Source organism: Gymnogyps californianus, chromosome 4 (genome assembly GCF_018139145.2).
Source record: "Gymnogyps californianus isolate 813 chromosome 4, ASM1813914v2, whole genome shotgun sequence".
NCBI classification, from domain to species: Eukaryota; Metazoa; Chordata; class Aves; order Accipitriformes; family Cathartidae; genus Gymnogyps; species Gymnogyps californianus.
In genome coordinates, this window is record NC_059474.1 from 51456660 (window position 1) to 51484313 (window position 27654).

Below are 27654 nucleotides of genomic sequence, written 5' to 3' on the forward strand. Positions count from 1 at the left end.
TTATTTCAGACCTGCGTATATCCAAGCAGAATGATGATACCCTGTGAAGACCATTATTAGTGTCTCTTCCAGTAATATTGAAAGCCTCAAGCTGCGGGCCAAAAAGTATCAGATAATTTAGTCAAAGTCAGTGGAAGTCTTGTGTGGACAGAAATCAAACCCAAAACCGGTATCAGGGAACCATCTATCTTCTCCCACTTACCTCCTAAGCTGTTCCAGAGCAGAACACAAAGATTTAGTTTGCATTAATATGTCATTAAATATCAATTACCTGAAGGAGTAATTACCTCTAAGGTTGCAATACCTAAGGGCAACTACTCCATTCCAACCTAACATTTGAGGTATGTTGTACTGTGCAGTATTTACAGCATGGTATTTTGCCAGCGTATAAGACCTTGATCATCTGATCTCTGCCATCTCTGAGTTCTATGCAAACTTTAGAGAGGCACCAGGAATCATCCACACCCACGTCAGTCAACGAAAAGACTCCCTTTATTTTCAGCAAGTTAGGGATCAGAGCCCTGGTGCATCACCTCCACTGCACACCATCTACCTGACAAAAAAAGTACCATGCAGCCAGTGCCTTAGGAAACTCTAGAAGCAAGGGTTTCAGCAGTTATTTTCTCCCTAAAAAGCATACAGAAAAGAACTGGAAACTCATCACATCAGTACACACTGCCACATATAATTTGTATGAGAAGATCAAATGTATACTGGAGCTATGGGTGCCCTAAAACACCCATGTGAAGCCAGTAGGAATCTTTCCACAGATTTCAGTGAAGTTTGGATCAAATCTTAGAGGCAATTAAGTAGTTCTACTTGGTATATTAAGATTTTATGAATACATGTAGGCAGCCATTCTGTACCTGTCTTCTGTTGTGCTCCTGGAATAATTTCAGCCATTAAACGGACAGCCCTGAATCTTCATGTCTCCCAGCTCCTGGAGGCAGAGGTCTCTACTCTGAGTTTGCTGCAGCTGATTGACCTGCTGTCCATGTCAGAAGCTTCCACATGAGAATCACTGAGCCTAGACTGTCCACGCTATGAAAGCCAGGACGAGTAAAATCTGTGCTTCCCGAAGAGATGCAGACATATTAATTTTCCTCCAGATTAGGACATTGTAATTTACCTTAACTCGCCTACAACTGTCTTGAGGGAATGAAGGGAAGTCTCGGTGCGGGGAGGAGGACATTTCTTGCCTTATCCTTCAGACAAATAAAACAACTTGAAAGTCACCATACGGAAGGCATGTAACACAACTATTAACACTATGATTTACAGTAAAAAACCCATTATTACAATGTGTCTAATTAGGAACCATTATAAGACCAATTAAAGCTGTCAAAATAGAACAAAAAAGCAACATGTGTTTTTTCCCTGGAGGACTGGGATATGGTAAGACTCATTATTAACTCATAATTTGAGGACAGAAGATTGCTTTTGGTTTGAGTTGAAATCTAGGCTCTTAAGGAAAAGAGGGCTCTGAGGTATATTCCTCTCTGGCAGGCAATGCTTAAGCAAATGTTATCACAACAGCAGAAGCATTTTTTTAAATACCCAGGGCAGACACTTAAAAAAATCTGAATACAGCAGTATCTATTTAGTTCAGCTTTAGCATCCAACACAATTCTGACATTTGCAATCCGCGTGTCAGTATTCATCTCACTGCAGGAAGTAAGACAAAATGGCATTTAGTTTACCTGGAAAGGATGGTCAGACAGCCCTTAAGGAATCTAATTAAAATGCAGCTTGTTACCAGAGCAGTGCATCACACTGTGCTGCCATAGTAACCAGGGGTCCCATGGACTTTTGGGGCCATCTGAGGGCATGTTTGCAAGAGGCACAAGAACTAAACTGATTGCCTATGGTGCATTTTAAATGACCTGAAAACTCTGAATGATTTACTGATGTTAACCTACAAAAGAAAATAATTAACTCCTACATGCTCAGACAATGGGCCAGTCCCAGAAGCCAATTTATTCTTATTACTTTTTTTTTGACATACTGCTTCCCACAGCTTATTTAAGAAGTGCACGATTTATTTGCAACATGTGAGCAACCAAACAGTTTAATTTGATTCCCTAATAGAGAAACAACAGAGCAATCAAGACCTGTGGGCTGTGGAAGAGAAGATGAACAACAGAAATACATATTCTACTTAGGCTGCTATTTCCAGTGCTATTTCCTGAAGTATGAGGCATCTGACTGCTCTCAGTTGTTGCTTTTGGTGGATGAGTCCCTGCTAGCACGCTAGGAAAAAATAAATCACACTACTGCACTGAGCTTTTCTTCCCAAATCCTTCTACTAGAACAGGAAGATCCTTAAACAACATTAATAATTATAAAAGCAGTATCTTACGCTGTGCCCTGTCCTGATACTAATTTTCCACGGACACAATCAATAGATTTGCTGCTGAGGCATTAAGATGAATTTTAACAGTAGAGATGCCCAGGTCAAGAGATTCTTTTGACACACCACCTGTGAAGGAGACTGCAAATTGTTAGTGGGTTGTTGCAGGTTATCATGGAAGATTTCTGCAAAAGAGCTCAGAACTTTAGGCTCCATTAGGCAATTTATTGATGAAAATATCCGCAAGCTGTTTGAAATGATCAAGTGGATTTTTAATTGCTTTGAAAAAAGAGCTTGATACCAATTCTTCTGAAACGAATGAAATTCCTTAGAAATATGGGGTTTGGACTGGGGGATGACATAGCAAATTGAAGCACTGGTTTTCTAAGCATTGTGAAACGAATACGTTCACGTGATTTTGGCTCACAGTACTACACCATGAGTAGTATACAGCTGGGACGGGTACGTACCTGGAAAGATCTATTCCATGTTGGGCATGCTAATACCAGGAAGGTTGCAGAAAGCCAGAAAGGAGCTCAGTTCAAGAACAAGTTGGAGAGTTCAGCAGCCGGGATTTTGGGTCTCTTTTTGTACGTACCAGTGACACACGTTATGTGCCTAAGTTCCCCCATTTACAAAACCAGACAATGATATTTACCTGTTTTAAGATCCATGCCCCTGAACACTGGAAAGACTAGCTGTAAGGGAAGTTCAAAATCCTACTCAGGATTAGAGAACCTTAAACAAAAAAACACTGTATCATTCAGGTCAGAGGCAACATTTGATCCAAAATAACAGATAATAAAACATGAGAGAAGTAAAAACATCTCACATTTAAATCTTTTTACTAGATAGAAAAGTATTCAGGCAACATAACTAAAATTGTCATGTCTAAAAACAGACAGTAGACTGTACTTTTGCTAAATGGAACTTTATACAAGACAAATTGATTGCAACTAATTTATCACTCTTCTGTATAGCCCAGCACTTTAACAACCTTGAAACAGTAATTCTTCAAAGGGCCTCATGATTTCATGATAATCTGCTGCAGGCCATTATTAATGGCTTCATTCACTCAGGTTCTCCTTACAACAGAAAGTTTATTACCACTACAGATGAATCTATTTTGTCAACAATTTACTCCAGCTGAGGTACCAGCCCTGATACTCTCATTCTTCACCCTGTTTTTTGTATAGACTGGGCTTCCATTTGCTGGTTTTGTTCCTCCAGTTCCTTCACAGGAAGCAACACAGCCTGAATGCTTTAACAGGGGCTTTTGGATAGGAAGGGTGGTGTTACAAATCATCACTAATTTAGAAGTTCATTTTTAATGGGTTACATTTTATTCATTTCAGTTGAACACCATTATTTACAGACACAAGTTAATAAAACACATCACAAACCCATAAAATTTCAACAGCTAATATTTATAAGTGCATAGTTCATGCTCAGTTACTTTTTTTATATGTATAATACATACACATATATATAAAGCTCTCACGATAAGTCATCTCTGCACAGAAAGGATAGTCATAGGAAACAAATAAAAATTGTATCATAAACAATATCAAATTACTGGCAGCCTATCAACAAAACATGTACAGAGTTAGAAATAAGCAGTAGACACTTAGGTGTTTTTATTTAATATTTTCTTTTTTAACTTTTAAACTTGAAGCCACAATATCCACAGCACAACAATGACCCTGCCAACCAGCTTTCATTTCAGCAGGAGGGAAATGCTGAAACAAGGTGGATGCAGTCACAGATACTCCAATCATTGCTGATGGAAGACTTCAAAATACACCGTAAAAACTGTAAAAAAATTTTACGACTGGGCACATTGGAACTCAGCACTTGTACAGGATGGGACATCTTTAGTAGTTAGTAGATTTCAGGAGATATAAGGGAAGGAAAGGACTCTCATGCTTCAGGTTCATAGTCTTGATACTCTTCCTAATGAGGAGAGCAGAAATCAGCGCTTCTAGTATTTTAGATAAATACATCCTACTTTCACTGCTTGTTCTAGTCCTACTGGATTCAGTGCCAAAATATTATGGATTTTCATGTGATCTGGATCTTGCCATTTATTATTATTTTGTCACATCTTCAGATACTGTACCTTACAAGCTGTGATATTTAGAGAATTAGGCTTTTACAGTGGTTAACATGTCATTAAGCTGATGTTGCCAGGAACTCACAAGGCCACCCATGGCAATTCACTTGGAGAGGGAGGAGGACTACCTCTGGGCTTAACAGCACACCAGGTGCTGCAGATACTCATACGAGTCAGTAAATCTTTTAAATGCATGTTTAACTATGGGTACATGAGTAGCCCCCATAATTTCAGTGATATTCAAAGTGTTAGCGATCAAGCATGCCTTTAAGTCTTTCACTGGATCATGGTCTAAATGTTTTATACCTCTCATTTTCAGCCTAATTATCTGCGCTACTGTAAAACTGCCACTCCAACTACCAATGCATCATGCCAGACATTGTAGTAATATTTTAGATAGCAGATTCATGAAAAACAACAAAATAATTTTCTCCCATAATTGTGTTAACTTAAGAGTATAACAGTGAATTATCGTGGTTTACAAAGCATGACGCTTTGATAATGGCCAAGCTATTAAAACAATCTGTGAAGATGCAGCTTTTCCCATATTCCCTATCAAACATAAGAAAAAGATACAAGTTTACTGTGGATTACTTAGAAACCCAAGCACAAGTGTTTTGAAACACACACAATATTTTCCCCATTGAACTTCCTTACTATCAAGAGAGCAACGGATTTTCTGATTCCCAGCACTATACCTCTGGGAGATCTTGGCCAAAGAGACCGCGTTTCTGCTGTGCCCTTGCAGCTCACAGCATCAGCCTGAACCAGGCTAATGTAACTTGAGCATGCAGTCCCCTCCTGTGCTCCTCTCCTACGTGCATTCACAGCAAATACCACAACAGATTTACCTCTGGAGGCATTTCGTAAGCCTCATTCTCAGGATCCACAGGAACATCTGTATTATTCACCATTCCCTCCTGCAGGAAACCTTCTTCATTCTACATACAAAACAGGGAAAGAAAAGTGACAGACTGTAACTGCTTGCCTCGTCATTTACGCCAAAGTATGTCTTTCCTCCCCATCAATGGTTGACTTCTTGGCCTGTCCTTTGGTTGCGGGATGTTGCCAGGGGTTGTGAAGAGCTAGAGGACATCAGCTCCAGAGAGATCTTCTCCATGTTCCACAGGGGTATCCATGGGAATGATTATCATCACCTTTCTGAATAGCTGAAGTGCTGATACCCCATTTCTCTCTTGCCATGGACAGGCCAAGAAGTCAATCTGAACAAAAGAACAGTACCACCATCAACTTGCTAAATATCTTTGGAAAATATTTTAATCCCACTGAAAACGCTTTGGTCAAGTCATGAAGCAAACCAAAAGAAGTTTTCTGCTCCTTAAAAAACTGATCTGGGAAACACATTCCCACACAAATTGTTTAAGTAGGTTATCACATTAATTTCTGTTTAACTACTTGGGGGAATACAGTCACAGGTATGCAAAAGTAGTTGTAAAAGCAGGCCAAAAGAATTGGGTAGTATCAAGACACAAACAAAACAGTAATTCAATTATATATTTTTAATGTTATAGACACATCAATCCTCTCAGAAATCATTGTTTATTTTACAGTTTTAGCCTTTTCACAGTACATTTCAAAGTGGCCAAAAAAGGGAGAACTATTATAACTCAGACTACTGCATGCCGTTTTTTTCCTTCAGTTTTAGAACCTAATTGTATTGGGAAAAGCTTTTTTCCTTTACTGGGTCACACCTCTATATGCTTTCTCATGTCAACCAGCATGTTACTCTATGCAGTATTAGTATATGATACATGGCACTACCTGATACCCAGCTTCTTACACATTTTTCAGGGCATCTGTTATTGACCATTATAGAAGCGCTTCTATTTTATATAGCAATTTTCATAAGAGCCTCTTGGAATTAACGGGATTGCAACAGTATAAGGAATAACTTGCTGAGTAAGATTACTTAAGTGTTGTCCTAGAACTATAGATACTATTTACCATCTGAAACAAACACAAATCATAAATTAAAAAAAACCATTCCAATTGGGCTAATTCTTGTAGTAGTTGTTACTACAGAAGTTCACAGAGAAGAAACATGAGGTTTGCCAGAACAAAGACTGCTGCAGTTTGTCCTGAACTGTAAGAAAAATGATATGAAAAGAGGCAGAGTAGCTCAGTGGAACTATTGTGATCATGCTGATCTATACCAGTTGCCAATCTAGGCAGAAATGCACTAAAAAAAAAATTACAGACACTCAGAAAGAAATTAACTTAAAAAAAATCCCTGCAAGGCTGGTAGTGTAGACAGAAATACAAAACTAAGTCACAAACCGGACTAATAAGGTAATTCTTCAAAGTCTGCAATATATAGGATAGTGATGCTAAATTAAATTTAGGATATAGATAAAATGAGGATACGAGAAGCTAAACCTGAAACTCACCTCTGCAAGTTTAACACAAAATAGAAAATAACACGCAAAACAAGTGGCACTAAACCCTCTTTACCTTCACAGAGCAGAAGCTGTCATGCTTCTGCTGTTCACCGTTTGCCACATATCAGCTCCCTCTGTGGTTTAACCAGCTGATTGTAGTCATAATACTCTGTTCCTCACTTGCTGCATCTCTCCATGCACAAATTGTGACTTTATCTACCAGATACAAATCCAGTTCTTCCTTGGTTCGGTCACCTTTTCTGGCACTGATGCATGTGCATGTACACACATTTTTCACCCTCAAAGTCCATGATGTGCAGAATTTATTTCCATAATGTGGATTCTTCTCTCTAGCTCTTACTTCAGACTTTAAAAGGTTCATTATGAAGATATCTGGTCTCACTGCTTCTCAGTGGGGCCAGATATGCTTTTTCCTTTAGAGGTAAACAGTATAGTCCATGTGGAGTCAATGCCTGCTATTCTGCCAAGTTCCCTCCATGCATGTGCCTGCTATCAGTTAACACCCTGCGCTGCTCTATGGCATAGATAACATGGACAAATTCCAAAAGTCAAGGGACACTGATGAATAAAGTTGCTAATATCTTTATTTACGCCTGTGTCTTCCAGAAGAACTAATAATTTTGGGTGTTCAACATGACAGGTAACTTTCAAGCACAAAATTATCAGAAAAACTGGGCCCAATTACAGTTCTGCCCCGCCTTATCAAAACACTCAAGCTCCTAAGATTATTTGATGTGCAATATTTAATTACCTTAGCTTCTAAACAAATTTTTAGGAGTATTTATGCCTATTTACTTTTATGAGAAGTAGCATCAATCCCTATCAGCTTTAACTAAAATAGCTAAATAGTGTGCGCGATGCAAATTTTAAAGCTGTTACTGTGCACTTGATCTAACATATCAGCTCTACGGACCTACAGGTCCAGTCTTTTGCTCTCCTGTTTAATCCAAAATATAATTTAATTTCTGATTCCTCCTATCATTAAGGAACAGCTTCGGCTAACAATCGGTACATCAAGTAAAACTGTGCCCCAAATCAGTCTTAAGGTTGCACGAGGAAGAAAGCATGCAGCTTAGTGTTATCTGTAGCAGGAAAACAGATGGCAAGTGAAACTGCCAGGACCATTAGCAACGACGAAGAAAAAGATTTGCCAGCCAAATTTCTAAGAAGAGCTTCAAAGCTCATACACCGTTTGTTTGTTAGAAACCTCTGCCACGGGTCTGGACTGTCCATCAGGATTACAGAGACACAATGCCTAAAAAAGGCCGAATTTACCATCTTCCCAAGTTCCTTCAGTGAGTTCAGGATTGAGACTGCTCTACAACTTCAAATAAAACAATCAGCAGCCCTAGTAAAATACAACATCAGTCACAACACCAATATTTTTTCAAATGAAGAAAATCATAAGCCATACCAAACCATCAAGGGAACTCTTTGCCTGGGAAAGGCTTATCACCTTTGTCCAGCTGCAAACTGTAACACAAACACCACCTTTCATGTTGATGTCACTGCAGTTCGGATGAGAATGACATTACTCAAGGTCACATTTGTTACATTTAAATGTATAGCATCGGTGACCACATCACTTTTAATGGTGGTGCTCTCTGCTTCTGATGTACTATCCCTCTGAAGTTAGGATATCACAAAAGTAAGCAACCACCCCCAGTAACACAGAGCCATCTAAGATACACCTTATATCATTATTTACCTCCTTTAAAACAAAGAAATGCAATTTTATGTTCTCATGATCAGTAATTTCATATCCTAATTCAGCTGTGGAAGAGGAAAAACACCCAACAGACCAATTCTTGTCTTAGTATGAAAGACACATTTTTCTCTTGAAGCTGCCACCTCTATTCTTAAACCATATAGAAGGGCATTTCCAGAGGGAAAGCTTTTTATTAGAAGGTCTGAAAAGCTAAACAAAAGCTTCTCAGAGATTAAGTCAGTTTTTAACTGGGGAGCATGAGCTTTTTTGCAGGGAAAACACTTCAAAAAGGGAAAATTACAACTCATGTAATAAACAAGGTGTTAAAAGAACAGTGAGGTGAGGACATCTGCTTGTCCCTTGAGGATTCCCTTAAGAAAAAGCAAATGCCCACCTATATCTTGGTTTGAAGCACGGTCACTCTGGGTAAGATTTGTATTTCTACATCTCCAGAGGGTCTTGTGCCCTCAGACCCCATGTTATGGAAAGCAAGCTTTTGTGGCTAGCCAGAGCACAGCACACCACACTGCCGTTCCCAGGTACCAACAGTGGTGTCACTTTGTGCTATCAGCACTCCTGCCTGCCTTGACAAAGATTCGTGACTGTCAGACTTGCACAGCCCAAGACCTATGTGCTACCAGGCCACCTCACAAGCCCACCCACACCTTCCCTGGGAAGGAACAGCTACGGTGTACGCCCTTCCTCCCAAAGCGTGCTGTGCTCTCATTCTGTCGAGCAACTTCCATCATTTTATAAACAAAGGGGAGACAGTGTCCCATCATTGTAAAGTGGTACATTTGCATGACCCTAGGTGCCAGTTCTGACTCAAGGAACAGGTACAAAATAACTGGTATACAGGAGTGGCAAAAATAAGATGTGAAGTAGAACTTATTTGCTGCAATGGCTCCAAAATGTTGACTACTCCTCCTTTACTATGGGAATTAATCCTGCTGTGTGCATGACAGTGTGAAATGACGCACTTTTGCAATAAAATTGCAATCAAATTATTTAAAAAGTCTTCCTGAAGACCTGGCCCTGTTTAAATTAGAGTATTTGCCAAAACTTCAGGCCTATTCCTTTTCCCAGGAAAAAGTCACCAAATAGGTTCCTCTTATTTCACTGTTTTTGGTGAAAATCGCACCCCATTCTTTCCCTTCACCCTCTTTCCCACCTCATAACACTCTTGGTGGAAGGGGAGAAACTGTTTAAGATTCCCTACACGTGGAAAACAGACCAAGTGGTCTGCTCATGATACCACACCTACATCAGCACCATGTGGCAAAATGGTCACCTTCAGGAGCGTGCCTTCAGTCCTCTTGGTGATGTATCTTGAATGCCAAGTTATTGCCATCAGAAATAAATTATTTTATCTCAAGTCATGGACAAAAGCAACTTCAAAAGGAAGCATTGTAATTGTAATTTAGCAGCTGATCTAAGCACTATGATTTACTATCTCTCTGGCTAGTAACATGTTTTTTCTTTCCATTATGAATGCTGAAGGAGTCTTACAGTCATGCATATTCTCATGATTACTGGAAACTAATTCCTTCTGGAGTGATTCCATATTCTGAGATAAATAAACCAGGCTACTGAAGTGTCAGCCCTTAAAACATTTATATTGGCAAGAGGAGATCACCCTGGAAGTCACTTCTGCTAATCACAGAGGTCAGAAGGCACCTCCGGAGATCGTCTAGTCCAACCCCCCAGCTCAGAGCAGGCTCACCTACAGCAGGTTGCTCAGGGCCATGCCTGGTTGGGTTTTGACCATCCCCACACATGGAGACTCCATAACCTTGCTGGAAAACCTGGTCCAGTGTTTGACTACTTGCACAGTGAAAAAGTTTTTTTCCTAGATTTAAATGGAGTTTCCTGCATTTCAGTTAGCGTCCACTGCCTCCTGCCATTTCACTGGGCACCGCTGAAGAGTCTGGTTCAATCTCCTTTACCACCACCCCCATCAGGTATTTATACACATTGATAAGCTCCCCCCATAAACTTTCACATTCATGTTGTTTCACACTTGCTGATTTTCTGTCTGTTTTTGAGACTTCTATCAAATTTCCCATGCAGATAGATATTGTGGGAGGATTTTTTCTTTAGTAGAAAGCTCTACTGTCCACAATCAATTATATACATAAAAATAAGGTGAGGCTTGCCTCAAACACCTAACAAATTAATGTAACATGAGAAGTCATAGTTAATTTCAATAAAATAGATTGTTATAAACTCACTGAGCACTGGTCACACCACATCACTTGCCAGTCTGTTATTGAGTGTTTTATAATCATTGACTAGCTGTGAACCAAGATAAGAGGCACTATGGAAAAAGCAGTGAATTAGAATAGGGAAAAAGCTGTTTTACATGATAATTTTGGTACACCTCTTTTGTAAAGACCTTTAAGGTCTCTTTTGGAAAGTCCTTTGAGACCCCCAATGAAATGTTCCATGCAAAGCATTTTTAACGTAGTTCAGTTTGTTGTATGTACACACCAGCTGGTACCTGGGGGAGCTTGAAATAAAAATAAGAACGTAAAAAATAAAATTAAAAAAATCACATCCAATAGCTTTATTACCTTGCAAAATTACCATTTACTGATAGATTAGAGTAAGGGTAGTATTGCCTTATACTGTACTTCCAAGCCCTGTGCACACCAAGGACAGAATTGGCAGAGAGGTGGGATGTGATGCTTGGTGAACAAGCCCAAACAGTGCTTTCCCGACTCAACAATAGAAAGGACAGTCCCATCAGGGAATCTGACATTCCTCGAGCTCGTCAACTGGTCCGAGTAGCTTGTCCAGAGAAGCCATGCCTGCTTCCTGCCTGCCTGATAGCCGTGGTCATGTACATCTCTGCGAGCTCAGATATTAAGTCTAGCCCAGTACTAGAGAATTATTGAATTTGCTGTTGTTACAGTCTGGATAATTGTACTACTAATCTGTCTTTATTACCACACCATTATTTAGAGATAAATTGTTATCCCTAAAGCTGTTTGTCTCGTGCCTGTTATCACATTCCAAACCTGTAACTCAGCAGGGCTGCCTTAAGCCCTTACAACTGGTAACTGAATATCCCTCCAGCCTGACTAAACCCATTTCGTTTTGGTATTATGCACCCTGTAAGAACTTTCTTCAGGAACTGTCAGTCATCATATGGTGGAGCTTAAAGAAAAATTTTGGGATTCCTTTCATATACCCTCAGTGCAGCTGTTACACATACTGTCCAAATTCACCTCTTGCTACAAGCTGAATAGCAATTTGCTGTACCAATGGGCTTAAAATTCCCCTTTGAAAAGTAAATAATTTGTATTCTTTCTTCTTCACCAAATATCAGGATACTTAGGGGCTGGATATTGGACCTAAGTGAATAGCTGTCTTTTCCATTTGGTAACTTATTTTTTACAGGTATTTTGATTATAAAGCCCAACTTACCTGATGTGAGAAAAACCCTTGAACAAAACAGCAAATTCCCAACAACATGCAAAACAAAGATATGCTAAAGTGGCTTCAACTTATTTACTTTCCTAGTCCTAAGCTATTAAACATGTGGAGCCGACTGGTTATAACTGAGTTGCCAGGTCAGCTTAGGATGCTCTAAAGCTCCCGCTCACTCTCTGCAATAGTCAGTGCCTCCAAGCCTCAGCTGTGAATGACAAAGCATTAGCAGCAGTTTAGTGGTTTTATTCCGGAGATACAGAGAGGAGACATATCTGTGCACTAGCTAGAAAGAAGTAAACTGTTTTAATTATCCCTAAGCTAAACACCTAAGTGAAAGAAATTATGAGAAAGCATTATATGTGAAGGAAACTAGCTGTTCCAGTGCACAACCCATTTAGAGTACCAATAATGAAATGGGACTACTGCCCTCCTTCTCCTTAAATGGAGCGTGGAAGTGAAGAAGAGACATTTAATTAAGCAAATAAATGTCAGTGCAATAGCACAATTCCAGTGAAAGACTAACATAGTGCCTACGAGTGCTACAGGCTGCATTTTGATTCATGTTTTTATGCCCCTCGGTTGGCAGTGACAAAAGTGAAAAGGATAAAGACTGAGGCTTATGGCGAGAGGAACGAACGTGAAGACTGTCTAAGTGTCTGTGGTTACAGGTCCATCTTGGTGTCTATAAATAGCTGGAAATACTTGCTGTTTACAACAAGTTATGAACTGTTGTGAATTCCTAGAAAAACAAATTTCAATACAACAGATTGTGTATATTTTTGTTTCCTTCCATTAAAATTATCCCCTTTACCTGTAAAGATGAGACTCAACTCAGTTCAGAGTACAACAGGAACATTTCTATGAGCAATCAACTTTCCTCAAACTCAAATTCATGGTTTGCATTAACCAGGCAGGTAAAGTACCTAATTAGAGCTGCTGGTATGTTGTTATTTGCTGATAAATGGATATGGATTACATGGAGAACCCGCCCATTGCCCAGGTCAGACCAGCAGGTCATACGAGTTCTAAAGTGATGGACACGTGCATTAATTACAGGTGACTTAAAATAACAGGTTGCCTAGGGGCTTAGCCAATGTGCCTTCAGTAACGCATGTAAATGCATCCAGAACACACAGTCCTTTCAGCTTCATCCTTTTCAGCTTCCCAAACCTATGGTGACATTGAAAACTCCACCAGTAGGGAAAGAAAGAGCTAGAGCTTATCATTTAGAAAGACTGAAGTAATTTCTAATTGCAAAATAGTGGGAATTATACATGCTAACTAAACATCACACCAGGGGGATGTGGTTACAGCTGTGCCTCACTTGACATTCTCCTGAACAAGGTAGAGAAGCATAGGTCAACAAAAATATTTTAGCATAACTGATCTGCTTGAAAAATATCCACTATCAACATCGTGATTCACATTCTCAAAATTGAAGTTTCAGAGTGCAGTTTCACAGAAATCTTGAGTCCAGTAATACCACTATTTTCAATAAGGATCTGGAAGAAGGACCAGGGACTGCACTTAACTGTACTCTCAGTCTTATGCATTAAGAAGGAACAATAAACAGCCTGAGTTTATTTTTGTTATTCTTACTACATAATTCAAAGATACCTCGACAAAACTAAGTGACTGAAATAAATAAGATTCAGCTCAATAGGAAAAGGTGTTAATATGCTGCACTTAGGCACTCACCAAATCAAAGAGGAAGGAAAAAATGGTGTGCAGAAAAGAATTACAAAGTCAAAGAATAACATAAGCCAGCAATGTCATGTTACCCCCCAAAAGGCAAGCCATTCTGTCATGTATTAACAAGGCCTGTGAGGTAATCTGCTTGGTCTAATCCAGCCGAAGGGTCCCTTCTCCTGAATACAGAATTCAGTCTACACAATGCACTTTGCTGGGGATGTTGGGAGATCCCAAAGGAGAACAGTAGGAATGATCACATCTGAGAACAGAGAGGAAAGATGAAGGAACCTGTCAGGAAAGCATAAGTGAACTAGCTTTATATAATCCTAAAGGAATCACCTTAATTAGAAGTCTTTAAGGACAGCCTGGCCCTACGTCTGTCAGGAGGTCCATGGGATTAGCTAAACCCATCTGTCCCCCTGCAGCAATGGAGGATTCTCCAATCTGTATGAACCCATCACCAAGAACGACCTCCAAGGATGACCTTCGTCTTCATTAAGTAAAGCTAGAACATAATGATACATGATCTTGACTGATCACATTAACTAAAACAATGGTACACATCAGCTTTGCAGTCAACACAGAAATGAGCAACCTTGTTCAGATTTGGCTCCATTAAGTCCATAAAGATGATTTTAAACAGCATGGTCCCAGTCAAAGCTGCAAAGTTATTTTACCATACTTTATTTAAAACCATTTGAATATCATAATCACAATAATCATAATTCCAATAGTACATAAATGTGCATAAATGTGCACGTTTAGTGCAGATAAACTCCAGAAGTTATTGTATAGACTCCATGAGTATATATTCTCTTTCCACAGAGACAAAATTAAAGGAGGAAAATAAGTTCCCTCTAAAAGAATTCTCCACTCACGCAAACAGTTCATTCTGTGCTGTATTATCTAAAAGAGCAATCTCTAAACGATAGTTATTTCTCCTAGTCTTAGAAAAACTCCCCTATACAGAACTGCAGGACCAGCCACCCTCTAGCATCATGAACAGCATGAGTTCCCACTCTGTTACACATAGCCCCAGAGACAGCACACATTTCAGTTCTGTACCCCATCTCATGTGAGCGTATTCTCAAAGCAATGAAGTAACTTCACTCATTTTGAGGGAAGTTTTTAAAGAAAGAGGAAGAGATCTCTACAGGTAGTGGAAAGGGGGTAGGGTTTTCTCCCTTTCGCTTTTCTCTAGAATATGAGTGGATAAGCTAATGTAATCAGCATTGACTCATTTGCCTTTACTCTCCAGCACGTTGAGCTGTGGGCTGACAGGAGAGCTAGTGGCAGCATGGTCACCTTCAAAGGCTGTAACTGATTGACAGGACGTGCTGTTAGTGAAGTGGTTACGCTTCAGTTATCATCAGTGAGCATCTCTCTAAAACATTCCTTCAATTCCAACCTATTACACCACTTTACCTAGCTGGGGAATTTTAAAATGTGTTTCTTCTAAGGAAGAAACCAGCACTTGCTCTGAAAAACACCTGCAACAACTATTTGAACTATAAAGGTTTCAGGAGTATTTCCTGCAATTGTGATCTATTCAGCAGCAGATCAAACACTACAAAAGACTAGAGAGTCAGCCTGCATTTTAAAAGTTATATTCCTGAAGTATACCTCTTCATCTAGAAGCAAGTATGCAACTATTCAGAGCTTTCACTTGCATTGGGAAAGATTACTTCACAGTCCAGTGGCATGAAACACAAACATCACAAACATCTCTTCAGCTTATTCTTCTCCTGTAGAAGAAATAATTCTTTTTAACTAAGTGGAAAGAATTATTTAATAAAGTTTACTTAGTAAGGTGTAGAAGGCAAGGAGACTCTTAAAGGACTAGTACCTAAATATATAACACTTGAGTATCTGTGTTTTCCTTCCCTCCTCCCCCGGCACTGTTACTGTTATCTTTGCTTTTCATTTCTGGCTTAGATGAAGGAAAGCATCAGACTGCAGTCTGCCATCCTCTACGCTGCATGAGAGCGGAGTTCAAAGCAAAACAGCCTTTCCCAGGCCAAATTCTGCTCTTATCTATGTCAATATAAGCCTGGTGTAACTCTTCACCTCACTAAGCCATTTTTGTACTAATACCTGTACCGCTGAGAGCAGCCTGTCTTTATGATCCTCTTTTCAGACATCTGCTGCTGTTCCAAAAGGGATACATACCATAAAAATCTTCACTACTTCTTCATATACAGAAAATCATAAGAGTGCAAGTTTGGATGGCCTTGAGGAGTCACCTAAGTTGCACCTCTGCTTTAGGCAGGTTCAGCTTTCCCTAAATCATTCCCAACAGATGTCTGGGAAAAGCCACCTTAAAAGCCTCCAGTGACAAAAATTCCACAGCATCCCCAGCCAATCTATTGCTGCACTTAATTACTGTTACCATTAGCATCTTCCCTGGTGTCTAACCTCGATCTCCCTCACTACCATTTAGCTCCAGTATTTCTAGTCCTATTCCCAGTGGACACAGTCCCCTTCTCTCTGTCGCAAGGGTTTGATACTGGAAAAATTGTTATCCTGATTCATTTCAGTCTTCTCTGGACTAACCCAGCTCGTTCTGTCCACACAATACAGTTAGGAAAAACCTTTTGAGCATCCACTACTCAGTATCTCTGGTGCTTATTTATGAGAGCTGCACACAAGGTAAGTCTTGCTAGGGTTGGGATGTGGCTGCTTGGTGTTTGGAACAGAGTCAAGTAGGGCAGAGACGCTGCTCATCATGCTGATAGAGGAAAAGGAGGGCAAGCCCCAGTGGTGTCTAACGTCAGAAAACTACCTGAACCAGTGTTGGCTGATGATCTCCTCAGCCATAGATGGAGCTTCAGAGGGGAATTGTTACTGCACCGTTTTTACCAGAAAGAGCCTTCTATTTATAAACTCCGTCAAACCATTTGAAATTAAAATGCAGAGCTGCTTTTAAAGGATCAAAGAAGCATAGAACATTAGTTGTCAGAATCGTTAGAATGATGCTTTCCCTCTGGTCCTTTCTTATTATTAATCACAGTAGCTCCCCAAACTTCACCTGCTAAGCAGGGGTCTGCCCTCTGCACCTGGGAATGCACTGGAGTCACAAAGCAATCACCATAAACTGCTACAATTCACAAGAAGCAGTTGGTCCCACAGCCACAAGGAGCATAACAGAAGAGAAATACCCTCTTCTCCACATCTGCTTTTATGACTTGAGAGAGGGGACTCTATGCTCCAGCCACCGCCCCATTAATATTTAAGCATACAAGAGGAAAAAATGATGCATACACACCATAGAGGTAGCATACAAAAACAGTAGTTGAGCTAAAGCATTCATTCTGTTCACTACATCCAGAACAGCAGGTAAACCCACATTTCGGTCAGGAAGTTTTGAGTGAAGTACTGGTTAGCAATTGCACTCATTACACCCTCTACTTTGGGGATAAATAGAAAAAACAAAACCAAACCACTTTTCTTCAAATTCGTGGCATAACAGACAGCTACATGTGATTTACAGAAGTTCAGATGAAGTTGTGGAACAATAATTTCATGCATGCCATGCCAATGAGAATGATTATCAAAGCTTACTCCATACAGATGAGGGTGCTCAGTTAAAACAGGAGGAATTGAGAGAACACGTGGCAAATCAATTACAGTTGCTACAGTTTTCCTCCTACAAGCCACATTTGCAGTTCCTGCAATGAACATTGATATGCTGCCCAGAGCAATACGACATCTTCAGTATTTAGGTTCTCACTATGATGGAGCTCTTTCGTATTTTCAGTACTGAGGATGATGCAAAAAGACTGGCAGGACGAGTCCATGCTTCAGAAAAAGATATGCATTTATGATATGACTCCCTGTAGTCTTAAAACAACAAAAACCCCCTATCTGCTACCAGCCATAAAGATGTTTCTCTACACATGCTGCTTGGTGAACATTGAGACAAGAATGAGAGCTAGGTCTTGAGAATCTCCCACGCAGATCTGAACACAAACAACTCACTTGCATGATTGCCACAGCCAGATGCCCAAGTGTTTACAAATGCTCAAGCAATATCAGTTAGACACCCAGCTGGTGAATTTATGTTTGGATGCCATTTTAGAAATAAACCATACTAGAAAAGCAAGCATACACTTAAGTAGGTAGTTCCATGGAAGTCAAAAGCTTTTACATAGGTTTAATACTAAAATAAGACTGTAGTGAACCAAGAACTAACTTCAGAAATCTGAAGTGTTTCAAGTGCTAAAGAACAAACCACTTAACATGATAAGGTATGACATCTTTGAAATCTGATGCAAACCATTTTTATGCAGTGAGATAGACAGACTCAGCATTTATCCATCTGTAGTTTCCCAAATTAAATCAGTGACGAGAGCTCTTCTACTGTACCCTCAATGCAATAGGAGCATTAAGATTCACATATAAAGGGACAGTATTCAAGCAAAGTGTGTTCCCAATACATGTTCCAATAACCTCGTGGAAACCAAGATTTATGTAAGTCAAAGCAAACTTTGGAGACAATATTAGCCCAATGACTATTCACCGCAGAAACAGAACCCCTTCAGCACTGAAGTTAGTTTTTTTTTATACTGCTGCTGATTATCCTGTGCGAAAGAAAACTGCTCCAGTGCTTTGTGTTGTGTGGGTGATGCTCCCATTTCCCAGTTGAGTTAGGCCCAACGTTTACAGCAGGGGTGAAGTATTCTAAATTGGCTTCTATCAGTACAATGACTCAATGATCACTGCGCAAGTGGGAGGACTTCAAGCATTTGACATTGCTTCTCATATTCTTGCTGTCACAAATGCAAATGTTAGAGAATTTAAACTCATTTTTATCTTGTCATTTTAAAATCCTGAAAGGGACCTTTGATCATTCAGCAGCCTGTTAAATATTTAGCAGTCAAGAAGAAAGGATTTTTTTTCCTTCCATGATTGTTTAACTGATTTCAAATCTAATACTAATTCCTTCATGTGAATACAATGTATCATCATTTGTCCATTTCTCCAGCAAAAAAAATTCCTCAAATTAAAAATTGATCTGTCTCCTAAACTTTAATGAAAAAAGAAGACAGAATTAATATAAACAGACAGAAGACGGGGCTGTGAACCCCACGAGCTACATAATCTGTATGCACAGAACATATGTACATCTTGGGGGCTTCTATGAAATAAATTTTAATTACTGTGTCCCCTTTCAAAGCTAAGTGCCTTGCAAATAGTGGCTGGAGACAAGCTCAACTCATTGAACGCAGAATTAACACTACCCTCTTCAAAGGTGTAGGACCCCAGTCCTGCAGGCACCAATACCCTAAAGCACTTGAACATGTTAATCCTATTGAAGTGCATGTGATTGGTTTTCATCATAATATTAATCACACACTATGAGGATATGTGTGTCTTTAACCGATGAGCTGAAATTAAACACCTGGGAGCACTGAGATGTAACCAGCCCTGTTACTCAGGCTTGCCTAAGGAAAGATGGCTCCTCCACCCTTCCACACAAACCCTCTCCTGTGCTTGTTAGCATGTCTGTTACATTAATGACTCATCTACATCGTAAAGCACCAGTTCAGACTTTTCATTAATCACCTTAAGCATGCTGGCTTCTGCAGTTTTCTCAGAGTCCCTGCTCTATGAATAATTCAGGCTTCAGCATTACAAACACAGGGAAGGAGTTTGTGCGTCAGGCCTTCAGCAAGGACTTTGTAACTTCACAGAAAATACCTTATGGTTGGAATCCTTTTTTTTTGTTTGTTTGTTTTTCCAGTCCAGTGTTGGATATCTCCTGGATATTTGTTACTAGCCAAAATATGGCCTTCAAAATGCGATTGTTAAATTGCATGGGTGGCCAGGCGGTCACCGCTGGTGCGTTCCCAGTGATGTGCTTGTACAAAGAATTAGTCCTGTACCACAGCCCAGCCTACCTTTCCTGTAGAAAAAGCACTGACTAGCTTGTTCAACAGTATGAAAAACCTAGAGTAAATAATGAATGTACTGTACTGCAAATTGATTTACTCTTCAGGGGAAAAAAAAAAATCTCCCTCAAAATATTCTGCAAAAAGCGCTATATGTTTTATGAGCATGAGAAAGCCACTGAGAAGAGCTGCAGGTCGTGGGGAGGAGCGTTAACTTTTGATGGACTCTTGCCACTTTCTCCTGCATCCCAGCTACCACTAGATGAGATTCACAGCTCCTTTACATCCCTTTCAATTTGAACTAACTGCTTAATTATTTCTATACCAACTTCATTTTATTCCATTTGACAAATGACTTTTTTTATTAACGCTAACTACAAAGTAACTTGGCCTCATACTGTAGATTAAAACAGGTTTCGCACAAATAAACACCAGGGCAAAGTGCACTGTTAGCAAAAACTAACAACGTGTAACTGACGTAAATCTATGTCCACCCATCAGTTAGCCCATCAATTTGTTCTCTGATGAAACTTCAAAACTGCTGTCAATCATGCAGACAACCCACGAGGCTTTATCACAGATTAACAGAATAACTCTCCCTTCTAACTTCTTACACCGATAAGTGTTCCACTTGATATAGAGATTAGAGCTCAGACACAGTAGCACAAGAAACTTGATGGATATGTGATGCATCAAGGCTGTACGACTCCTTGACATATCACTTTCTTAAAGTACATATTTTCTAGGTATCTAGAACCACGTATTTGACAGGTATATATCAGAGCAGTTGTGCTGACTTTAGACTCCATGATCAATCACTTATCTACCATGATAGACTGCTTATCTATCAAGACTGTAACTTACCCCAAATCATTGCAACTCTAAAAGCAAAATTCATTAAGGCAACAAATCTTCTTGGAGAAGCTTTTATACAGTTCTAACCAAACACTCAGATGTAAGATTTAATTAACTGGAATATAAAACACTGATACAATTTCAGAGGAAGACTGGTCAATCACACATTCATAGTGTCATTTGAATTCTCCCAGTACATACACATTAAAGAGCTGAGATGGTCCTGATTAGGCATAACTGTTCAATTGTACTGTGTGAAGGCAGATTATTTTCACAGGGACTCAGTTCTGAATGATCTCACTTGTTCTTCTGAAAGACAGAAGCTGCTCCACAGCAGCTGACGGAGGTTTGGTTGTACACAAAGCAAAACTAAATTTATTAGCTAGTTTATACAGTGAACATACCAATGGAAAATGACACAAAAACCCAGGAACACTATTAACATAAAAACCAAAGTTCACATTAATGAATATGCAGACAGAGGTCCATGAAAAAAAAAGTAAACATTTTCTTAATACTATAAAGCTGATGAACCTCTCCAATGTTGAAGGAAAAGTAACTTCAAGTAATAGAAGTTTAATGATGAGAGTGATCCTAGGAGAGGAAACACGCTCATTTTATCCATCTGTGAGGGCTCATACTGCAACTGTTCATCACTTCCTGGGCTTTACTCTGAAAAATAATCACTGTGTGGAAATCTAGTCTCTCCCTTCTCAGTAACCATAGCTGAGACAGTTACGTGGATGTTAGGTTTTGGGCTTGTGTGGCCTAGTAACAATTCCTTATTTTTATCGTCTTGTGTCACATCCATCATAACTGCTTTTCATTGAGACAGTTTTAAGTGGTTGTATTTTATTTTGTTTTGTTTTAAATCCGGTGAGCAATTTCCACCTCCAGATTATAAAACTGAGCTTTTAAAGTGCTAATGCTTGTCTGAGAAGCTTCAGAGCATAAATTCAGAGGAAAAGAAAATACTATAGCAATATACATCTATTTGGGAGGGATGCAGATTTGATAACAATGGGTCAGGAAAAAATAGGTATCATTGAGCACCTGGTCCAAAACCTTGCAGAAAAATTTTCTTGAACCACAAAGATTTTCTCAGATATTTCTGACTTCCATTAATACTCACTTATTTGCTTCCTTCATACAGTCAAGGCAGAATGTTTGCAGCTTTATCTGAAAGCTTTACAGCACCAACTGATTTGGTAACTCAGTTGTCACTCTGCAATAAGCAACTAGCAATGTTTAATTTCAGGAATATTTCCCCTGTGGTGCAATACGCAAGAAAAATGGAAATAAATGACCTTCTGAATATGTAAAAATAATAATAATATATATTAAAAAAATCAACAAAGTAACCTAGACATCATCTGAAAAAGCTTGTTTGTATCTTTTGGGGCACTGATTCCCAGAGAGTTGGTTAACTTCAGCTCAAGTGGTCTGCTTCAGCCAAGCCAAAGGCACAGATCTTCACATATGGCTCTCTCAACAAAGGAAGGGGAAAGCTTCTTCCCTGACTGCAGTTGCCAGATTGAACCCACAAAAGCCTATAACACCACCAAGTCTGGAGGTACCAGGCTAAGTGGGTAATTACCTAGCACTTGTGTCTTGGAAACACCACTCTTAATTTCCTTCCACAGGACAAATGTCTGCGGCTAGCCTAAAGGAAGCGTTCATTCCTCCTCTCGCCTGCCTAAATAAATACCTTCCTGGCACAGATGTGGCTGAGCACAGAAAACAACCTACTTTTATACATGCTACATACCAGTGATACATTTTGCTGTCAGACAACAGCCTGAGACCTGAGTGCATTGCAGCAAGGGGCAGCCCACAGCTGACAAAACTCCCAGCCCAGCCGAGTTCATGTCTCAAGGCGGCTTTGCTTTTCTGCCTGAAATACATTTTGTTTCTCCTTCTGCTTTTGATTTTTTTTTTTTTTTAATATTTTAGGATCACAAACCGCAAACCCAGCAGCCATGTGCTGCCTGCCCCTCAAAGTCACAGCTCCTCTGGCGGATGGCCCCTCAGCAAGGACCTCACCATTCCCATCTCACTGTGCTTTTCACCTTGGGTAAGAGCAGTCCTCCAAGGCCAGTCAGCACCAACCTGCTGCAATGAATGGTCCCCTGCCATTACATGGGAAGATGTCCTGGCCCAAGGGGCCAGACCTTCGGAAGTGATGAAGCTTCTCTCCTCCACATCCCCAAAAGACCACCTACCCTGCTCTAAGCCCTATGGTTGCTGCTGGATGGCTGTCAGTGCAACTCCTCCAGCATGCTGGCCTGGTAGTTGAAGACTACCAAAATGCAGTGCTGACCACACCTGCAATATCATTCAACACTCCAGCTTGGGGAACATTGATGCCGCTGCTCCACCACTTCGATTCCACATTTTAACTGACCCTAAGACTTGAAATCTCAGTAAACTATCCAGTAGGTGTTTAAGTGTCCCAGCATGGTAAGAGTACTTATCAAAATACTAAAGGAGCTTTCCAGATCAAATAAAACAACTTTTTATTCCCTTCTACAACACATTTCTTTGCTTTAGTCACAGCAATCTGACACTACTCAATAGCCCATATTTAACCAATTGCAAATTAAAAGTTGTCCTTCTACATGGGAGTTTAACAAAGTAACTAACTCTAGCTGCTGAGCTTGCCAAAATGCTGAGTGAACTCACCCTGCAGAAATCCCAGACTGAGTTTCCACTGGAAAGTTTTGCTGGATTAGTTGTACATACTGGGATCATGAAACCAGCCTGTCTTTATTGGTATGTCTATACCAGCACCAACTCTCATAATGCACTTCTTCCACCAGTATAGCGTACTCTGAAAAACCTCCTTAAACGAAAACTTTTTTTTTTTAAACTATAAAAGCTGTGTTGACATTTGGGATGAAGTTCCTCAGAGTGCTATACCATATCTCTCTGGACTTGTAAATATAATCTTTCCTCAGACAGCTATCATAACCTCTTGTGGTACACACAGAATCCGTTCAAGCTTTCCATACATTCAGGGAGAGATTTAACTCTGTTTGCCAGGTTGGGGATAGTATAGATCTGCCAGCACTTCAACAACATTACTTTCCTTTCCCATCGATTATTAGACTGAGTAGTTAGTTGTTTTCTCCCAGCACCACATGACTACTGAGAAAGAGCCTATTTCGAAGTCTGTAAAGTTCACAAACAAAAACGCCCTTTGATGCTTGCTCTTTACAAACTGCACAGCAGGAACCAACTCCCAGTCCCTCCCCTGGACAACCTCTCCGTTTCCCAGACTGCTTCTTGAGGTTCACTTCAAGTGTGGAGTGATGAGCTTTGCACTGCTACAAAGCCAAATAATCCCAGAGGCTTGCCATGGTTTTGAATTCAAGGGCATGCCATGTTTACTTACAATTTCTGTTTTCTTCGGGAAGTTTTGGAGGGTGTGTTGGGTTTGTGTGGTGGGGTTTTGGTAGCAGGGGAGGGGCTACAGGGGTGGCTCCTGTGAGAAGCTGCTAGAAGCTTCCACGGCTCCAACTTGGACCCGCCATGGCGGTAGCACCTCTGTGATAGCATATTTAAGAAGGGGAAAAAGACCACGAAAAAGACCTGCAGCAGAGTGGAGTGGGATGTGAGAGAAACAACCATGCAGACACCGAGGTCAGTGAAGAAGGAGAGGGAGGAGGTGCGCCGGAGCAGAGATTCCCCTGCAGCCCGCGGTGAGACGGCAGGCTGTCCCCCTGCAGCCCATGGAGGTAATGGTGGAGCAGAGATTCCCCTGCAGCCCGTGGAGGACCCCACGCCGGAGCAGGTGGCTGGGCCCGGAGAAGGCCCTGACTCCATGGGAAAGCCCACACTGGAGCAGTTCGTGGAGGACTGCAGCCCGTGGAAAGGACTCGCATTGGAGAAGCTCGTGGAGGGCTGACCCCTGTGAGAGGGACCCCACGCTGTATGTAGCAAGGGAAGAGTGTGAGGAGTCCTCCCCCCGAGGAGGAAGGAGCAGCACAAACAGCATGTGATGAACTGACCCCAACCCCCATTCCCGTTCCCTTGCGCCACTGGGTGGGGGGAGGAGGTAGAGGAATCGGGAGCAAAGCTGAGCCCAGGAAGAAGGGAGGGGTGGGGGAAAAGATGTGTTTTTAAGATATGGTTCTATTTCTCATTATCCTACTCTGATTTGATTGGAACAAACTAAATGGATTTCTTTTTCGCCCCCCCGCAGTCGAGTCTGGTTTTTGCCTGTGACCATAATTGGTGAGTGATCCCTCCCTGTCCTTGTCTCGACTCGGGAGCCTTTCCTCATATTTTCTCCTCCCCATCCCACAGGGTGGGGAGTGAGCGAGCAGCTGCATGGTGCTTTGTTGCCGGCTGGGCCTAAACCATGACAGAGGGAAAAGCTGAAAATAAAATGCTCACTGCTGATACAAAGCAGTGCCTTCCAAGCACAAACCAACCTTTGTACGCATGCAGAGATGCTTTAGGTACCATGCTGTGACATTACCAGATGTGACCATAACACAGTCTCTGCTTTGAAAGAATTATGATTGTTCTCACTTTTTTTGAGAGAGAGAGAGAGAGAAGGAAAAGGTTAAAATTCAGGTAACGTTCTTCAAAGGGCTACATTAGAGATACCAAGAAAACCAAAGCACTTAAAAAAATCATGAAACGCCATCTGCTCTCCTTCATCTTCTAATGTCTATCAGCATTGCCAGTGTTGCCAACATTAGTCACCCTCCTCATGATATTGGGTGTTTTTCTTATGCTCTCAGCTCCCATAATCAGAATTACACAATTGCATTTTATTTAAAATAAATAAAATAATTCCAATCCACCTGATGCCTGAGAAAACTAGTGCAAGCCAGAAGCTCAGAAAAGCAAGTTGAAACTATGTAGACAGATGTGGACTGGTAAAATTTTTTATGATAAGTATACTCCAGGGACTATTTTTCAAAGTAGCTCAGCTTCCACAGGGGATACCGAAGGGATAACCAGACTTAAGATCCAGGGTAGCATACTGCATGTCTCAAAAATCTGGTTTTAACTATGACCGCAGAATATTTGAAAAATCCTGTTGCAAGCCCCACTTTCACATTGGCATAGCTCTTCACAGAGGAATCAATTGAACTCTCTGCCTTTGGAAGCCCGGCAATGCTCAAACACTGAGCCGCACATCGATCACAAGTCTCATTCCCTCCTCATCCAAGCACAGCCTGCATTAGCATCTAGGAGAAAGGAGTGAAAGCTCTGCCTCTCCTGCCAACTTTACACTATCAGGATTACATGCTACTCAGCTGCTTCACACGGTTTTTATTTTTATGTAAAGTGAGAAAGGTTTCTGCTATTCTGAAACAGAAAGTATGTCACCACCACTGCCTGCTGACACCAAGGTGCCGCAGGCACTGGAGAGGTACCAGCACCCCCTTGGCTGACAGGTGGAGAAGGGCAGCCCAAGCAGTGCTGCTCACAGGTGCTTTTCATCTGACTCAGCACAGCTGAGCTGGGACCTGAGCAATTTGGGTCCCTTTAGGTGTAGCCAGCACCTGGAAAACACACACAGTACCCCCTGCTCTCTCCCCATTGCATCCCTGGCACAGGTGCCAACTAAAACCTCAGCCCCAGCCCTGGCCTTTAATAAGATGCAAAGTCTTTAACCCCGTCATCCTGCTCATCTGTTTGAACTGTAAAGAGGGGCTGCACTACGTAAAACCACTCTGTTCCCTGCACGCTAAGTTGCAGCCTGTATCTTTGCAGAACGCTCCGTGACTAATATCTGACTCATGTAAGGCCTGTATCACCACCAACAACCATCACAGCCAGAAAACAGAGTACTTGCCTTCAGGTTAGAAGCTATTTCTATGCCATATGTGTTAAGGAAGAAATATGCACAAGCCTAGATAGCTGGTGCAAGCAGGCTTGAATGAACATGATGTGACCCTGATCCCCATGATCCTCACTCAGCCCAAGCACTGGGGCTTCCACAAGTTAAACTAACAATACCCACCAGCTCAACTTATTTTAACAATAGCACCCCAATGTCCTAATCTTGCTCAGGATTTTTGCATACACATGCTTGAGTTCACATACCCACACAGAAGAACGAACCCAAGCACACACATGGTCCTTACAGGAACCAAGTCCTGGTGTTTCTTGCAGTGCGATTTATGGGAGGCAATCTTCAGATCTTTTGCTTTCTACATTTTCCAATATGAAATAGTGCAGTTAATAATTTCCTTACAACTGTTACAGGGTTTTTTTTCCCCCCAACTGAGCCAGGAGAAAACCAGGATTTCAGAACATTTGAATGTTTCTTATAAAGTCACCTCCCTCTCTCCTTCGCTGTGGAGACTCCAATCTCAATAAAACAAAGCCATTCCTCCCCCACACTTAAAACCACTGAGATCATTAACTACTTAATGAATTTTGTGCTTTCCTGCTGCACAGCTGCAAGATTCAGCCTATTTTCCAAGTATCAACTTTTGTTTTGTTGTCATTTTTATTACCCAGTTTTGTGTACAGAGGTTTCCTGGGTGCCTTGTGGGCCAAGCCATGTTTCTTCACAGTAGGAAATGAAGAAATTGATACAACAGCAGTATTAAAATTAATATAAAAATATATATTTGATATGTCAAATAAAACTTACAGCACCAGAAGCTCCTAATTATATTACACTAGATTAAGAAAATATAGGCAAAATGTGTAAAATATACTGAAAATGGAAAATCTGAAGTGTTATCAGGTATGTTTCACAATATAATTTAAGTGTGCAGTAAAGCAGAATTGCCTAAATTTTAGACAATTATATCATTATAGTTTATCTACTACAAGTAACACTGTTAGAGAAGACAAAAATTTGTAACTGGCCTGTAAGGAATTCTTTTGGATGAATTATCAGAGGGTGGTTGGATATTCAAAACAAGACAGCTTTTAGAAACCTATTTCTCAAAGAATATCCTATTTAGTTAGTCCTTTCTGAAAATCAGGCCAGATTTTTATTTATATATCTGTCAGTGCAGATCATCTAAATCAATCCCTTGAAATTATGTTCACTTTTTAACCATTAATTTTGAGACTGAGAAGAAAGAGGATAGACCACGAGATGATCTGCTTGGTTGATCTCTGGCTGCTACTGCCAGTACAGCTGTTAGGGGGAGAGCAGGCATGTGTCTGACACATGCAGGAATCCATCTTTAAGTCACTAAAAATCAGGT

The 27654-nt window shown here is 40.6% G+C and overlaps 1 protein-coding gene across 1 annotated transcript in view; it reads right to left on the minus strand.

Moving 5' to 3' along the window:
• Positions 1-3687: 3687 nt before the first annotated feature.
• The window catches only part of SNCA (synuclein alpha), a 72623-nt gene continuing 48656 nt past the window's right edge, over positions 3688-27654 (minus strand). Inside the window, exons 5-6 of the mRNA XM_050896020.1 lie at positions 5315-5404; positions 3688-4303 (exon numbers count right to left, since the gene is read on the minus strand). Coding sequence (XP_050751977.1) covers positions 4271-4303; positions 5315-5404 — 123 coding nt within the window. The 3' untranslated portion in view covers positions 3688-4270. The remainder of the gene's footprint in view (positions 4304-5314; positions 5405-27654) is intronic.